The sequence below is a fragment of the Myripristis murdjan genome, chromosome 9 (genome assembly GCF_902150065.1).
Source record: "Myripristis murdjan chromosome 9, fMyrMur1.1, whole genome shotgun sequence".
In the NCBI taxonomy this organism is placed as follows: Eukaryota; Metazoa; Chordata; class Actinopteri; order Holocentriformes; family Holocentridae; genus Myripristis; species Myripristis murdjan.
The window spans coordinates 19,949,233-19,967,441 of NC_043988.1; the positions used below are offsets into that span (position 1 = coordinate 19,949,233).

General features: G+C 40.0%; 1 protein-coding gene across 2 annotated transcripts in view; it reads right to left on the reverse strand.

Annotated features, from left to right (window-relative positions):
* Window positions 1-18,209, reverse strand: part of bmpr1ba (bone morphogenetic protein receptor, type IBa) — an 88,890-nt gene that overhangs the window by 6,512 nt on the left and 64,169 nt on the right. For both annotated transcript variants that reach the window (XM_030059844.1, XM_030059843.1), the window contains 3 exons: window positions 1,152-1,314; window positions 576-678; window positions 74-176 (listed from right to left, as the gene is read on the reverse strand). In XM_030059844.1, coding sequence (XP_029915704.1) covers window positions 74-176; window positions 576-678; window positions 1,152-1,297 — 352 coding nt within the window. In that variant the 5' untranslated portion in view covers window positions 1,298-1,314. The remainder of the gene's footprint in view (window positions 1-73; window positions 177-575; window positions 679-1,151; window positions 1,315-18,209) is intronic.

Below are 18,209 nucleotides of genomic sequence, written 5' to 3' on the forward strand. Positions count from 1 at the left end.
CAAAAGGCTCTTTTAAGTCTTTGTAGAGTAGATAGATAGATAGATAGATAGATAGATAGATAGATAGACTTACTAGGTGGTTTGAGTGGTGGTAGTGTGGGATACAGGTCTCTGTTACAGTAATCCTGGTCTGTACAGCATTCAAGTGATCTTCTTTGACGCGAGTTCCACGTGTCCTGGAAGACAGAAACATGTTTTTTTTTGTTGTTGTTGTTGTTTTTTCATTTGTGTTTTTTTTTTTTTTTTCATATTTCAAAAATCCAGTTACTGATTAATTTAAATCTGTGACAAACCTAAAACTACAATAGCTGCAGTTATGACTCTACTGGCAACAGTGTGGAATGAGTCCAAAGGGCCTTCACTTAAATTTAAACACAAGCACCTTAATCCAGATCCCATTACAAAGTGATTTTTGAGTTTTTCTCCCTCATTCAGTGATGAACCTGACCTAAATACAGTTGTAAAAAATAATTATACTGTGATTGCACACCCAAAAGAGGAGGGCATAAGAAAGATTTTTCCCCCTTAGGAGGTAATGTTGTAATGTAATCAAGATAAAACACGAATCAACTCACCCTGCACTGAAACTCTGATCCAACCAGGCCAAGGCAACCTGCAGTCAGGACAGGTACCCCTCCTTCCTCCTCCTCCACCATGGTAAAACAGTAGCCATCCGTCCTGGAAAACATGACATAGCAACCTTAGCAACCAGGACGGATCCTCATTATTGTTGTCATCATTATCATCATCAGCAGCACCAACATAATCATTTTAAACTAATAGCCCTTCATAATTATTGTACCCACCAGCAGCAGTACTCGTATTGCAGGGTAACATCATCAAACTGTCTTTGAGTGCATATTCACATGCGCAGGTGTGTGTTAATGGATGCGTGCATGCATAAATGAACATGCAAATGCACATGTGTCCAGCCTAACCAGAGCTACAATGGTATCTATTGGTGCTGCAGACTTCTGGACAGATGTTAACAGCAAGAGCACAACAGTACTGTGTGTGTGTGTGTGTGTGTGTGTGTGTGTGTGTGTGTGTGTGTGTGTGTGTGTGTGTGTGTGTGTGTGTGTGAGAGAGAGAGAGAGAGAGAGAGAGAGAGGGAGAGAGAGAGATGTGTTTGTTGTACACTTGTCCTATACCTGCATGTATTATTGGTCGAATCTTCGGGACAATGGTGATAGCAGTGGCACCACAGCAGCCTTTCGGAGGACAGAGCCGGAGCTGTGCTGCCACTCGCCTCCTTCCCACTCTCCACTGCTGCTTTGCTGGATGCTCTCAGCAACATACTGTCCAATATATTAGCTAAAAGAAACAGAGAGGAAAAGAAAACTAAATTCAGTGCAAAATAGTTGGGTATGTGTAGCTGTTTGAACACAGTCTATATTTTAGCTCAGAGGCAGACAGAAGTCAAAACCTGTTAGAAGAACAACAGCAAGGAAGGAGACACAAAAACAAGTTGAAATCATTGCAGACACCCTGATACACTGGATGTGATAAGTATTACAACGCTGTTTTGTGATATTGAGTTGCAGCCACATTTGAACAGTCCAAATCTGTTCTCTCACAGCTTAAAAATCCTTCTCTAATTGAACTGCTTCCCCCATTTGCAACAGATAAAGATCTGACATTTCTGCTGAATATTTTAAACATATTTGTTAAACAGACTATAGAGTCAGCGTTGCCATGTTTAGAGGTCACACATGTTAAAATGTTTGCACCACAAAATGGCAAAAAATTGGCCCTAACATAGCTGGGTAGGTTGACATAACATATAAAGATGAAGACAAATATGTTATATGTCAGAAAGAAGACATCATATGTAACATTACCTATATGTACACAACTTAAAATGACACTTTGAATTAAGCAAGGAAAAAAAGAACTAAAAGATTTTCCCAAAAAGATAATACAATGACAGGAAAACAGATTTTGCCTTGAGCTCATTGTAAAATTGGCAGTAAGAGAGACCGCTAATGGAAACATTATGTGTTAAAGAACATTAAAAAAAAAAAAAAGAGACACCTGATCAGAAGAGCAAATTTGAAAAATAAAAACATGCAACACTGAGAAAAATGAAATGAAATTTAAAAAAAGTTTTGTCCTTGAACACCTGATGCCATGAAACAAATTCACCATTCACTGCAGATCCTTCTCCCCCTGCAGCTGAAACAGCTTCCAAGAACTGTAATGAAGCTGTTTTAGTATTCCGCAGTTATCCTATTTCAAAAGGGCACCTGTTTGTCACTTGAGCAAAAGGGGGGAAAAAAAGGATCACGGAAGTGTCTTTCTTTCATGGCTTTTGAGATTTTCATTCATTCCGGCATGATCATTGAGACCAGATGCTTCACAGCTGCAAGCCAAGATGGTCCAAAATAAGCATAAGTCTTTCCTCTCTTCAATATGCTACTAGCACATAATCTCACTCTTCTATACTTATCTTTCTCTCACTCTCACCACCTCTTTCTCACCTTCGGTTTCATTTTCCACAGATACAGTGCTTCTCTATACATAAGGACTGAGTATTAACTAACCCACACATCTGTGAATGTGCTCAGGCACTCGTGATGTATGAAACAGTTATCTTTCACTTCCTCTTCAAAGGTGACTGGCCTCATGGTGAAATAGCCTACTTGCGCCATACTGTTTAAGCAGAAGTGGCTGATTCCCATGAGTATTTAGGCACACTGTCCTCGTGGGAACGAGAAGCATGAATGCCAAAGTAAACTGTCTATGGCTTTTGTGCATATGCCCACCCAAAAAAACTGCAAACTAAGCTCAGAAAATGTCCCACAAACCTCAGTCCACAGAACAGTGTTCACAGTCAACTCTGGCATGATGTAAGAGTTAATACTGCACAAGACATCCCAAAAGTATCTTGCACTGAGTTAAGATTACTTTGATTATCATACAGGATAATGAACATGGCACAGAGTGCATACAAAATACATACTGAATAAAATTAGATATGCAAAGCTGATTGTGTTGGACCGAACACATGGACATAATACTGCCTTGGAGCGACTGGGGGGAATATCAGAATTTCAAGTTGAGCATGCATGAACAATATAAACATGACACTTAAAAATATGAAAGGTAAAGTCATATTTTCTATGATGTCTGGGCAGAGGGTATGAAAAATTGTGTTTGTGGTAAAAGTGAACCTCTTTTTGATTATATTTTGAATTACAGCAGTGACAGGTAAATGACAAAACAGAGACTACCAACCAAAGAATAATCAAATGATAAAACAGGAGGCCATAGACTCTTTGAGCCAGTGCCTGTGAATGAGTTACAAGTTGAGATACGACAAGCTATTTTAGCCTCAGATGAGTCAAATTTGATTTACAGATGTCCGTAGTTGAAGTACAGATAAACAAATATTGTCATTCTAATAAAAAAAGGTTGCTGATCTGTTATGCAAGTGTTACTAACTGTGACATGATTAGGACTGGTCAAATTGATGTTGTGTTTAGTTATAAATTCAGTTTCAGATATCTAAACTGGAATTCTTACTTGTCATAACATTTTAACAAATGAGGAACTTGTTTGGAAAAAGCAAGAGCAAGACCAGATGTGTTGATATGTCTGATTAATGCAATGGAGAGGTTTAATGTAATAAAATGAATGCCAAGAGATCGTGTAAACTGTTACTTTAATTATAAAGACAAAACAGTAGTGATAAGTAGCCAACATGGTGGATGGACTTCCCCTCACTCTGTCCTTGTTTTATGAATCACCAGCCACCTCTGTTCCCCGTCCAATCAAAGGCCACAGAATATATCACAGCGGCAAATATAGTAAAACTGTCACACACACGCAGAGATGCAGGTATGAACGATGAACCAGAAATTGAGATTTCACTGGAAACAACAGAAAAATCATGCACAGCGAGGATAAAAATCTGTAGACAAAAGGGCAGCCTCACCACTACAAACCGAAATTGGGACTGTTCTTTTTTTTGTCCTTCTCAAACTTATAAATCAGATTTCATTCTCAATATTTAAGCCAGATGAAGCATGGATTAGGGTTTTGAAGGACAGACTGTGCTCTGTATTTTCAGGGTGGTTGTGCGCTGTCAGTCTAAAGCCAGATGATGTGTGGTATCTTCCCTTTCATCTGAGCTCAACTGTCTTTCACACAACATCAAAGAACATCCTAAAGGGTTAAATGGTTAAACCTTCCTAACTGACAGCGATACAGACACACACGTGCATGCAAGCACACACACATTCCAACACATACAATAAACCAATTCATGTATGTACTTGCACACACATGCTTGCACAAAAGCTCTTTCTCTGTCTTCGCTTTGTCCCGCTGTCACCAAAAATGTTTTTTTTTTTTTTTTTTTTTTTTTTTTATGTTGCTCAAAGCACTGCACTTGTATTGTTTGAGTTTCAAGAATATGTCTTCACAAAGACTAATCACCACTTCAAGTGTCATCGATTGTAATGAGTTTCTGATGAGGCTCATATCCTTCAAAAAAAGAGCCAAAAATATGGCTACTGTGCAAAAGAGAACATAGAATCCCAATTATACTCTGATCTTGTGCTCTAAATGCTTTGATTTTGCCTCCTTTGCTGTACAATAAAGAAACTAAAGTCATTGAACTGGATGAGGGGTTTGTGTTCATTCAACTCATTCATGATGAATGTGATGACTATGAATATGCACTAAGAAAGCACTCTGATATGAGCTGTTGGTCTTGTAGCCAACAGCTAGTCAATGCCAGTGAAAAGGCACCCACTTTCTTTGCTTATCTTTCCTTCTCTCGCACATAAGGAACATCATTATGTGCCTTTCACACTCTATAATTATTTTACTTGATGTCATGTCTAAAGTAGTCCTTCCTCATCTACAGAGAAACACAAGAACAAGTGTTCAGTGAGTTTTAATGCTATTTGTTATTTAAGTCTTTCATTCGCATGATTAATTCACAAAGAAAACTTTACAAGAATACGCTTGGCAAATATCCCTAAATAAACTTATTAGTCATTAGTGTTCACTCAGTTCCCTTTCCAAATGTCTCTATTGTAAATACTGATAATGTGTTGACAATACAGCAGGAGAGGGGAGGGTGGGGTTTAAAGGGGTCACATTAACAATTGACCAATTTGAGAGAAAGGGAGCGAGGAAAAGAAGGAGGGGGAGAAGAGAGGAGGATTAACAAACGAGAAGTGACAGAGCTGCGGGGAACTGGTGGGCAGTTTAGCAGCGCACAGAGGGGACAGAGCAGAGGCCACTGGCCTTTTCCACCCTTTCTCTCACTCTCTCCATCCCTCCCACCCGTTGCTCTCTCCTTCCCACTCCCTCGTGCTCTTGCACTTTGTGTCTCACGCTGCCAACCTCTCACTCTCTGTTCGTCGTGCTCTTATTCTCTCTTTCTCTCACCCATCTCCACTGCTCTTCTGCATCTCTGACTCTACTTTCATAATCAAACTCTAAACTCCTTGGCCTTCCTTCTCTCTACTATAAATGTATTTCTCACTTTCCCTTCTTGGAATCTGTCTCTCTCTTTCCCACTCTCACAAACAACCTCCCTGTCTTCTTCAACCCCGCCCTTTTTCTCTTCTCATCTTCCACTTTATCTGCCCTCCCTCCCTCCTTATGTGAGTCCAGTTGATGGTCATGTGAGGTGCTGCTGAGCTGTTGACAAAACACAAACCCTTTCACATCCATCCTGCATCTGGCAGCTACGGCTGCTGCTGCCGCATTTGTGTATGCGTGTGTATGCACGTGTGTGTGAAAGACAGCGATAGAGATAGCATATATTGATATATAGATACAGATAGATTGATGCTATATTGCGAAATGGCTTACACCCATTCATGTGACTCGGGCATGATTGAATTGCAATTAACTGAACTAATGGAAAGACCAGATTTCAGGGGGAAAAAAAAAAAAAAATATATATATATATATATATATATATATATATATATATATATATATATATATATATATATATATATAAATCAACTATATTGTGTAATAAAAAAAAAACACAGACAAATTTGGCAGTATTTTGGTCCTTTTGCGTCTTGCAAACACACTTCAGCACTTTAACATGTCAAATATGTTCCTCTCACATAACGTCAGTACAATCTTCATTGAAGTGACCGACCCAAACTGATATAATTAAGTAAAATCAGCAAACATTATCTGCCTCCTTGTAACAGCAATAGATCAATGACCATTAAAGAATCCTGATTTGCATGAGAGCATGAATGTTTTTTATTTTGTTCTATTCCTGGTACTTCTGCACAGCCACCTAATCTTTATAAAGTCTTAGTGTAATGGGAGTGTCACCTAAAGTGGCAGCCACTACTACAAGGTCTCACTGTTATTACGAAGTGTTTGACTTGGTAACTCCACAGTAGTTCTACAGAACCAGAGATCACATTACAAATGATTACCATAAACCACATCTTGCCTGTGAGTTGAAAAACCTTGTAACTCGAACAAAAAAACAACAACAAAAAACAATAATACAATAAAAAGAGAGGACAAAGAAAAAGAAATAGCAAGATTTTTGAGTATTTTTTTCCCAAAGGTTCAACTTGGGCCAAGGACCATTGGATTTTTTTTTTTGTTTGTTTTTTTTGTTTAATTAATTAATCAATTAATTTATTTATTTTACAGGAGTTACACTGTAAGAAAAACTAACTGGAGATGCAATGTTTCTGCATGGCATCAGCAATATCTAAGCAATGCACCACCACAGGAAAAAAAAAAAAAAAAACAGTTTACATCTCACCGCCAGTGTTGGAAAAGTGATGTGAGAGCCAAGATGGGGTTTAACTGTGTGTCTCTGATGGAAACCGGCGTGGTGTTAGCGATACAGATACTCTTCTGGTAGAACACACACTTTGTACCAGCTGACAGCAACAACTGACTTCAGTGCACATTGAGTTACAGCGAACATGTCCTTGATATATTGCAGATAAGGACTGACGCAGGAGGAAATGAGCAGATGGTGAGGGGAAACAGGAGGAGGCTCGGGCAGGTCCTTGGTGAGACAGAATTAATATGAGGCTTTGTTAATTTGTTTTCCCATAATGGATTGCATGACTCAATCCGATACTGAGGAGAATTTCACATGCATACAGTCATTTGGCATCAAATCCATTCTTCAACTCCTGTTTTTCTGCTCCAGGTGTGTAAAATGACTATTACATTCATTCTGATCAAAACATAATTTATTTCCTCAGCTTATTGTGATGTCTCATTGCAGCCTTGTGTGTTTTCTCACAGTACATCAAAGCACCATGTATCAGTGCATCTCATCACAGCCTAATGATGTTCCCAGTTCTCACTGCTTCATCTTGATATTTTTTTTTCTCTTGTTCTTTTTATTATCTTTTTTATGCTCTTTTTTCTAACTCTTCTACTTCTTTTGGATACTCTGGATAGAGTGGATGGATAATGAACTGTTACACGTTCCTGCTGTAATGAGTATCTTTTTTTTTGAGTTCATCCCAGCTGTCTGAGGGAGTGAGAATAACCAAGCTTCCTCAAACAGCAGAGAAATACTCTGGAAGAAGGAAGGAAGAAGGCTTTGACCCTGCAAGTTCCTCACATCTTATCTTCAAGGAAAGGCTGCTTTCATGGAGTTCAACAGCTGGCCCAAAAAAAAAAAAATCTCAGCACTTTATGATGTGTTCAAGGTTGAACAATAGTTTTTTTGTTTGTTTGTTCGTTTTTGTTTTGTTTTGTTTTTTTTTTTGCCCCACTCCCACCCCCCACTTCAAACTAGTCCATACTACCTACACTATATTACCAAAAGTATTCGCTCACCTGCCTTTACTCATACTATGAACTGAAGTGCCATCCCATTCCTAACCCATAGAGTTCAATATGATGTCGGTCCACCTTTTGCAGCTATTACAGCTTCAACTCTTCTGGGAAGACTGTCCACAAGGTTGAGGAGAGTGTTTATAGGAATTTTTGACCATTCTTCCAAAAGCGCATTGGTGAGGTCACACACTGATGTTGGTCGAGAAGGCCTGGCTCTCAGTCTCCGCTCTAATTCATCCCAAAGGTGTTCTGTCGGGTTCAGATCAGGACTCTGTGCAGGCCAGTCAAGTTCATCCACACCAGACTCTGTCATCCATGTCTTTATGGACCTTGCTTTGTGCACTGGTGCACAGTCATGTTGGAAGAGGAAGGGGCCCGCTCCAAACTGTTCCCACAAGGTTGGGAGCATGGAATTGTCCAAAATGTTTTGGTATCCTGAAGCATTCAAAGTTCCTTTCACTGGAACTAAGGGGCCAAGCCCAGCTCCTGAAAAACAACCCCACACCATAATTCCTCCTCCACCAAATTTCACAGTCGGCACAATGCAGTCTGAAATGTACCGTTCTCCTGGCAACCTCCAAACCCAGACTCGTCCATCAGATTGCCAGATGGAAAAGCGTGATTCATCACTCCAGAGAACGCGTCTCCACTGCTCTAGAGGCCAGTGGCGGCATGCTTTACACCATTGCATCTGACGCTTTGCATTGCACTTGGTGATGTGTGGCTTGGCTGCAGCTGCTCGGCCATGGAAACCCATTCCATGAAGCTCTCTGCGTACTGTACTTGGGCTAATCTGAAGGTCACATGAAGTTTGTAGCTCTGTAGCAATTGACTGTGCAGAAAGTCGGCGACCTCTTTGCACTATGCGCTTCAGCATCCGCTGACCCCTCTCCGTCACTTTACGTGGCCTACCACTTCGTGGCTGAGTTGCTGTTGTTCCCAAACGCTTCCATTTTGTTATAATAGAGCTGACAGTTGACTGTGGAATATTTAGGAGCGAGGAAATTTCATGACTGGATTTGTTGCACAGGTGGCATCCTATGACAGTTCCACACTGGAATTCACTGAGCTCCTGAGAGCGGCCCATTCTTTCACAAATGTCTTGTTTCACAGTCTGCATGCCTGAGTGCTTGATTTTATACACCTGTGGCCAGGCCAAGTGATTAGGACACCTGATTCTGATCATTTGAATGGGTGAGCGAATACTTTTGGTAATATAGTGTATGTTAGCCTACTACAGATTGTAGCTGCTGAGCACAAGGCTGGAATAGCCCTGCCTAAAAAGCAACCGCATAACCATATAATCTTATATGATTATCTAAAATGGATTATATGCATTATGGTAATCATATATTCATTACACACAACTCCTCTGTAGGCCTACTTTTTTTTTCATATCTCACTGACATATTTTCAGAAAAAAATGCTTGCCAACTAGTAGTGAGTACTAGTAGTATTAGTGCTAGTACTAGTAAGTTAGTGGCTGGCAAAACAACAATCAGGTGCCCTCCTGGTGTGCTATACATTTGCAAGTGTAAGAGACAAGGGGAAGACTGCAGTTAAGAAAAGCTGCCTATTCTAATTAAGCTTAAGTTAACTTAATTAAGCTAAATCAACACTATAAGTTATTGGAAATGAGCTTTAAATTCACTTCATAGTCCAAAAGAAGATCACTTTCTGTGTGTTTACTGTAGTTCTAGCATAGCTGAAGTGGTGTTAAATGGGCAGAAATACAGGATACAGTTAAATATGGAATATGGGAGTAAATATGGGAAAATATCACCTCATGGGTCCAGGCCTGGCACTTACAGTATGTGTAACCCCTGTAATGACTTGTACTGACCAAGGGGGCTCCAATCCAAAAGTTACTGAATGCCACTAATGTCAAAACATAATGCAAGAAAACCAATTTGTGCTCTGTAACTGGCTACATTTCCAGGCACTTTACTGACATTATAAATGTTTTAAGGTCACACATGGCCTAACAGAATCTATCCAGTGCAAGCTTTCAGACCTCCCCTATAGGTTTTCTCAGTCAACCAATGGAGGCCTGATGGCAGGATATAGGGGCCACTGTCAACACTCAATTAACAACCCTGGCCCCACAAACCCCCAAAGCTAAAAGCCCTCTTTTCAACAGACGCCGCTTTGTACAAACTCCCCGAGGTTAAAAAAAAAAGAAAAAGAAGAAGATAGATATTTAGATATAGGAGGAGACCGAAGTGAGAGAGGGATGTGGTGCATGACACAGAGAGAGAGAGAGATAAAGAGAGGAGATACAGAGAGAGATAGACAGAAACAGAGACAGACAGACAGAGACAGAGCGACAGAACATATTCATTAGTTACACTGGCCATGTCAAACAAGGCCTACCAGAAAAGCCCTTTCACCAGCCCCATGTAAACACTACCCGCCTCCCCCTTCCACTTAAGACACACTCATTTGAAAACATCGCTCCCCTCCAGCCCCTCCTCTAAGTAGTAGTTCATCTTCCTGCTGTTTGACAGTGCTGTCTGTACAGGGGAGAAACATGGAAGGTGAAAGCTTTTTTCCCCCTGCTCTCTCTCTCTCTCTCGTTTGTTTTTTTATCTTTTGCGTCTCTCTCCACCTCCATCTGCTCTCAGTGCCTGGTCTTATCTCAAGTTGTTCTCGTCAATGTTGAGACGAGCCGAACCGTCCCACACAGACAGGAATGTCTTAATGAACCCCAGTTTGGTTGGATGACACTGAGTAACTGGGGTTGTCTGTCTCCCTGCTGTAGATGTTCATGACTTAGAAATGTACCCTATAACCAAATTTAGTTTTGTTTTTCTCATTCCTCTGACAAAGCTCTCCCAAAGCTGGAATCTGTGAGAAATTTTCACCCTCTCATTGTCATGGCTGAGCCAGAATAAACTGACCCGCGTCATGGTAAAGTATAGGGGCTATTGTACCAATCATAATGAGCAACAGTGTATTTTTTATCATGCAAACTGATTTAGCTTAGAGTGTAACTCAGACCCAAATTTTCACGCCAGACACAACCTTTGCCCAAAAAAGGTCTGACCAAACCTGAAAAATAACAGAATCTTCTCATTCCAAGCCTGTCAGGCACCTGAAATAGGTAATATTTGGATCAATCACACTAAACAATGTTCTTTCCTCCTGATAATCCTACAGGTGATGATGCGGTTTGACAGAGAAGAAGAGACACTTCCCGGAAGAGACAAGAACTATCAGGGGTCAAGAGAGCTCGTGTGTGTATAACAAATAAATTTAGATCAACCATCCTCTACTCAAGGGTATAACTCATCAAATGGGCAAATGGCTGCTGAGAGCCTAAAGGATTATAAACAAACTGGCACACATGGCACTCTCTGTTGCTTCCAAAAGATGTTTAAAAAAAAAAAAAAAAAAAAAAGGTCGCTGTGCAGAAATTATCCTCAACCCAAACCAAACCAGTAGCGTCCTGTTGGGTTCAGCCATAAATAGAAAACTCTCTCCTGATGGCGGTATTGCTCATAAACTCTACTTCAAAAGTTTTGCACTAGTGCCCATAGTCAGATCACTTGTTAGCTTATAGGTTATGCACTAGGACTTTAAAACCCCATTCTCACTCTCTACTATAATCACAAATCATTATTGGCATATACTGTAAAACAAATAGTGTGATTCCTCTTGAATAAGTTCCATTTATTTTGACTGAGCAGGGGTCAATTAAGAATGAATTCTTAATAACAATGATGACCTGGCAAAAGCCAAAAGAAGAGCAAGAAGTTGCAACCCTTAGCATTTCTATGAAGCAAATCTTGCTCTGTCCAGGCTCTAGTTTTCAGTTCAGCCACAGAAGACTTTGGTCTTTGTTGTATACATGTAGATGCCTTGAGGCCAGGAAGAAGTTATGCATCATTACTCCTCTACCTCCTCTTCCTTTATTGCCTTTCACAAGAGGCCCACTCTGCTGCTTTCGTCTTACTCATAACCTTTTACAACTCCTCCTTTCTTTCTTCTCTCACCTTTTTTACAACTTTTTATGTCTGCTCTTTCCTAAAGACCTACCTTTTTTTCTTAATTTTGTGGTTCTTCTCCATCTCTTGCTCTCTCTAACTTCATTCTCTGCTCCTCTACCGATCCAATTAGATTGGATCAGATAAATTCAGAATGCGGCTGCCACTTCAGAGTTACAAGTTAGCTTGATAAGGGCTTACCACTTGTAAACTGTTTCCATAATTTTTACACAATAATAAGGAGACTGAACATGTGTTCTGCTGGAAAATTGTTCAATTGCCAGTTGGTTTTATGTGTCAGACTGAGTGCCATGCAATTGCCACTTGGATTTGCATTGTTTTCCATCTATTAATACTAAGTAAGATGCAAGGCTAATAATAAACACATATGAAAAACTGTCTTCAACAATCCTCTTCAAGGAGCTCTCCAAACACAACCTACGCTGGTGCCAACCAGTCAGTCACAAAAGAAGAAGAAACAAGTGACATCATGTGACTGACAGCCTCATACATGTCATGAATCAAAGACGGAGAGAGAAAAAAGCTTTTTAGATGGATGTACAAAAGGGGGGTACAAATAAAGATGGGTACAAATAATACTGAAGTATAGAGATTCCCCAGTAAAGGAAGAAAAAATGAACACAAAGATTTTCTTTTTTTCTTCTTTTTTTTTCTCTCTCAAAAACGTCTTGTCTTCCAATTTGTTAAGGTATTTTTTCACATCGTCTTTGAAAAGTACTAATTTTCAAATCCTGGCTGAGCTACATTCAGAATTTCTATGTGGCTTCAACACAACGGCATCATCACCAGCTCTTCAGACATTCCTTCATTATGTCACGCTGATGAATGATGCAGTAATGAGCTAGTGCCAGTCTCTGGTTATACAGCTGTCAGGCTTTTCATATGCCAGCTTTATGCAGCGACCAGTGGGATGACATGGCTGGGAGGTGGGGGAGGGACATGAATGCGGATGAGTGACAGATATACAAGGGTTCCGGAACTCTGACTTCATTCCAGAGGGCCCTCGGCGCTCCCTTTGGGAAACAAGCAAATGATAAAAATGGTCCTTTAAGGAGGTGTGAAAGAGTGACAGAAAGCGAAGCAACACAAAAAAAAAAAAAAAAATGAGAGAGAAAGGACACCAGCTGTTTCTTCATCAAAAGCTCCTTTACTCCTTCCCACAGCCATCTGTGGGCTCCTGTTCGGTCACTAAATAACCCACTTTGATTTGTAGACACTGGACATCCTGCTGGATCAGCGAGGCTGAGGCAGAGCATGTACTGATGACAGTGGCTGTTAAAACCTCGCTCATAACTTATATCGCATGTCAACTACATGCTATCTAATAAAAGTGCACGTATCATAAAAATAATCTAAGAGGCTAAAGACATTACCAACCCAAATCCATCAGGAGTGGTTTGTTCACCATTGGTATAGCAAGACAATAAATGGCGACAGTTACTTCCATCCATCACTGATTCAGCGTTTGAGCTGTTATCTTCTATCATGAGGAATCATTTTACACAAAGAAATCCTATTTCATGTGCAAGTACATATAAATTCACACAGAACATATGGTGCAACAACAAAATTGTCTAACACAAAAACAACAAATTAAGTGCTGCACGCTTTCACATAAACTGGCATACAACCTACAGAATCACAACACCAAATCAGCAAAAAGAAATAAATAAATTGTCATGCCACAAGCCTACTATCGGAAATGTCCATCATTACATCCATACCCAAATCATCACAAATTGCATAATGTCATCAACCTGTTAATCTTGAGATAGCGAGAGATAGAGGTAGACAGCTGCACTGATATTCAATCAGTGGGTTTTGATCAGTGGGTAAGCCAATATAGTACAAAGTATACAAAACTGGAGTCATGAGGCATTTCAATTTTCCTAACACTCAAAAAAAAAAAAAAAAAAAAGAGTGTCCGTGACTGGCAAGACTTAAGAAGGGATAACAAATCTGCTGCTGTCACTCAAAATGGGGCAGAAAAGAGACATACAGCAGACACATGCATGCATATGCACACATACAGGACATGCACACAAACCCATGCATCGATGTGTGTACTCAGCCACAGAAGGGCAGACACACACACACACACACACACACACGCCCACACCCTTAACACTTGGGTAACCTGCAGCAACTGAAAAAGGCAGTTTGTGGTGTAAAATGAACTTTTGTGGAACTGCTACCATCTGGTTCCACTGGTGATTTCTCGCCAGTTAGGGTGTTTCTCCCTGCGTATGGTAATCTGATCAGCATCAAAAATTATATTTTTTTGGACCTGACCACAAAGCAAAGACAGAAGATCCATAGCCTTCAGCTTGTGGTTTCTAATGCAAACTCATATTCCCCAAAACACTGTAAACTGACTGTGTGTGATCCAAGACAGAACTGAAATCCAAACTCCTCAAGCTTGAGGTGCCTACTGCCTGATTGGCTTAGATTATGCATAATGCCTGCAGTATTTCAAACCATGGCAGTGTTTGCTTGTGAGGAAAACCCCTCTCAAACATCAAATCTAAACCAAGTCTAAAGATTTCCAACCAAACATCATATCATTGAATTATAAGTGATATAAGATGTTTTATATGTAATCTAAAACTGTTTTTGTGACAGAATACTGTACAATTACAGCATAGTGCACACTCATCATGGAGAAATGGGCTGCACTGGGCTGCATTGTACACACCCACACAATCCATTCAAACTTGGCAGCTATTTTTTGCCATATTGGATGTGCTATTTCTGTGATATCATCATGTGACGCATTGTTCCATCATGGTGGTATGCAAAAATCATGTCTATAAACTGATAAACAATGGTCACACACACGCCAAGTTGATACTTGGCCATGGCAAATATAGCAACCCAAGTTTAGAATTAGAGGAATGTAACGCTTGCTTCCACGCCGTGTGTACCAGGGTAATTAAAGACACACACACACACACACACACACACACACACACACACACACACACACACACACACACAAAAACAGGCTAAAGCTGGTATGGGGAATGGAGAATGATGTCACCATAGTATGGAAACGTAGCACTAATGGGAGAAGCAATCCTTGACCGATATAAACTGGGGGTTTGAAGAAATTCATATGAAATTCATATGATGTCACATTTGTACGTGCATGCAAGTGTGTGTGTGTGTGTGTGTGTTTAAATAGATGAAGAATGAAAAAGAGACACTAATGACTCCAGCTCTGTTTTCTTCGAGGTGCATGAGGCATGATGTTGGGATTGACATTAAGCAATGACTTGATATAACACACACGCACGCACACACATGCATGCATGCACGCACAGACACACGGTGGTTTTTGAAATATGCAGACTATATCTGCGGTGAGTACTAAGAAACAAACAGTGGGCCTAATGTTTTCAATAATTCACCCTGCCCCTGGTTCTCTTCTTGTCTCCCTTACACACACTCCACGGGAAAGTATAATGAAAGACATACACTATATACAATATGACACATTTTCCTGATAAAAAAAGACTGCTGAGCTGAACCGTGTTTTTGAAATGAAGGCTCAAAATGAATTAAAATCCTTCCCATTCCTCAAATAAACATAGTGAGGCTGCACAGCTGCTTGACTCCCTGTAAACACAACACACACAAACATGCACGCACGCACGCACGCACGCACACGCGCACACACGCACACGCACACACACTGTATTCACTTACTTGAGAAAAGAAACTTCTTCTATATTTTTCCTAGTAATAAGAATAGGGAACATTAAGAAGGTCATGACATCATTTTTTTTAATTATATATAATTATTTATTTATTTTCATTTACTTTTTGCCAGGAACAAACTGATAAAAAAAAAATGTCGATTCAGATGAGTAAATGTGCCTGTTTTTTTTATAATGATCTGAGGCCCAGTGGGAAAACAAAAGGCTGAATACAAATCAAAATTGCTGCCGATGCTTCTGCAAAACAACCATTAGTCTGAAACATCCACACCTGCCATTATGTTAATTGTGTCTTTTCAGCTTTATTTTTTCATTATTTTGCCACCCCTCACTGTTTCACGCATATAAAAGCCAAATAAATGCATCGATGAACACACACACACACGCACACACACACACACACACAGACACAATAGTATGTAATAAGACACCAGCAATAATAGTTTCTCTTTCAGGACACATCTAGCCCACGGCAGGGGCAATCATAACACTCTTTGTCAGTTAGCACACACACAAACACACACACTCAAACACACACACCAAATCATTGTCGTGCACGGCTAATAGCCACAGATGATTGCCCGGGTTGAATGATAAATGAACAAAATCTGAATTTGAGACGTCTTGAAAGACCTAAATGTCAGGAATGAAAAGAAGGTGATGTGTGTTTGTAGATGAGTGTGTAACTGTGTGCCTTTGGGTGTTTGTGTATGTGCATGTGTTAGTGTAGCTGTGTGTGTGTGTGTGTGTGTGTGTACGTGTGTGTGTGTAATAGTGTTAACATTACAGCTGCCATATGTTTGTTTCCCAGTGTTCTGGTCTGTGGCGTCTCAGTCATCTCCACAGGCTTTAACAGTCACTTTCCATCCATTTACAGTCTGTGCATGTGTGTATTTGGCTCTGTGTGTGTGTGTGTGTGTGTGTGTGTGTGTGTGTGTGTGTGTGTGTGTTGGCTGCTGGAAGATATTAATGTGTATTCATGTATGTGTGACGTCCACGCTACCAGTACATGCCAGGGAGTGCAATGTGTGTCAGCATGTGAGAGTGCTTATTTGTATGTGTGTGTGTGTGTGTGTGTGTGTGTGTGTGCGCGTGTGTGTGTGTGTGTTTACAGTTCTATGCGTCCCACTGTCTCCTCTGTGTGATTAGGTTCCCATTAACTAAGTCACATATCACCCATCACTGGCTCCAGGCCTCCTCTGTACTATCTCACTGGACAAACACACTGTCTGCTCAACGCACAAACACACACACACACACACACACACACACACACACACACACACACACACACACACACACACACACATACACACACATTCAATATTCACTTCCATCTAGACACCCATTAGGTACCTATCACAGCGTATGATAATTGTCTCTATTCACAGCTATTGGGTTAGAGTGAGCATCCTGACATCCACAAATGACCTTAAAGGACTCTGATTTCAGCAGGGAAATTATATATATTACCACTCCTCTTTCTTTCTTTCTTTCTTTCTTTTTCTTTTAATAGAATCCACAAAGTGATGAAGACCTTTGGAAACCTTGTTTTCCTACTTAAGCATAAACTACCATCCTATTGATATAACTACAGTATGTGTCAAGAACAGTGTTAGGGAAGTTACTTTCCAAATATAATACATTTCTTATAATTTATCCTCATTAAAAGTAGTTTGATAATGTAACCTTATTACTTTTTGTGCGTAGTACTTTTATTTTACTTTCAGTCCAACAAATAGTCCACAAGCTTACAGAGGAAATTCTTGAAAAAAAAAAAAACTACAACATAGTTGTGTAGGCAAAATAATTGTGAAGGCTGAATATCAAACCAATAAAATCACATTAAACAGGCAATTTCAATCACATAATAAAAAAAAAAATTATTAACAGAAAACAATGTCACTGTAGCTGTCCTGAAAGATGAAAAACTGCATTATTTACTGCTCCTCACAGTGACTTAGTATGACTTAGTATGGGCTGTGTCTCATGTTGTTAGTATGACTCCATTTTAAACAGTAACACATAATAGCTGGTTATGTGACTTGTTACCCCAACATTGGTCAGGTCGCAAATGAGTCACAGGCTATTTCATTTTGGGTTCCCATACAACAACAGGGTCAGTTTTCTTTCATTGAACCACACTGAGACCATGTTTGATCACATTGGGCTCTTAGGCTGAAAATGCTGACAAAATTTCTGCCTTAGAATTATTGAGCCAAGCAGCTGAGTTTAAAACAAAAACAAAAAAAGTCTCTGTGCTCATGAGGTGCAGTAAGGACAAAGAAAGATTCAATATGTGGTAAGTTAGTCACGCTAACTTTGATATGGCTGTTTAGAACTGATACAACTCTTTGAGGAGAACAGAAAGTGTACAGGGCATATTATTTTTTAATTCCCAAGGACAGGAGAGAAAGAGAGGTATTTGCAGAGTGAAAATTGCACTCTAAGTGCACATGCACACGTATGTTTTTGCCACACACAAGCAAGCATGTAAACTTTTCTATTCTTCTTCTAAGCAAAACCAACCGTAGATCCAAGATCACACCAATCCTTGCATCCCTTCACTGGCTTCCCTTAGAATAGATTTCAGGATTCTGCTTATCACATTCAAAGTTCTCAATAATCTTGCCCATTTATACCATCTCCAGACTTTTGCTTCCCTAATCAACGT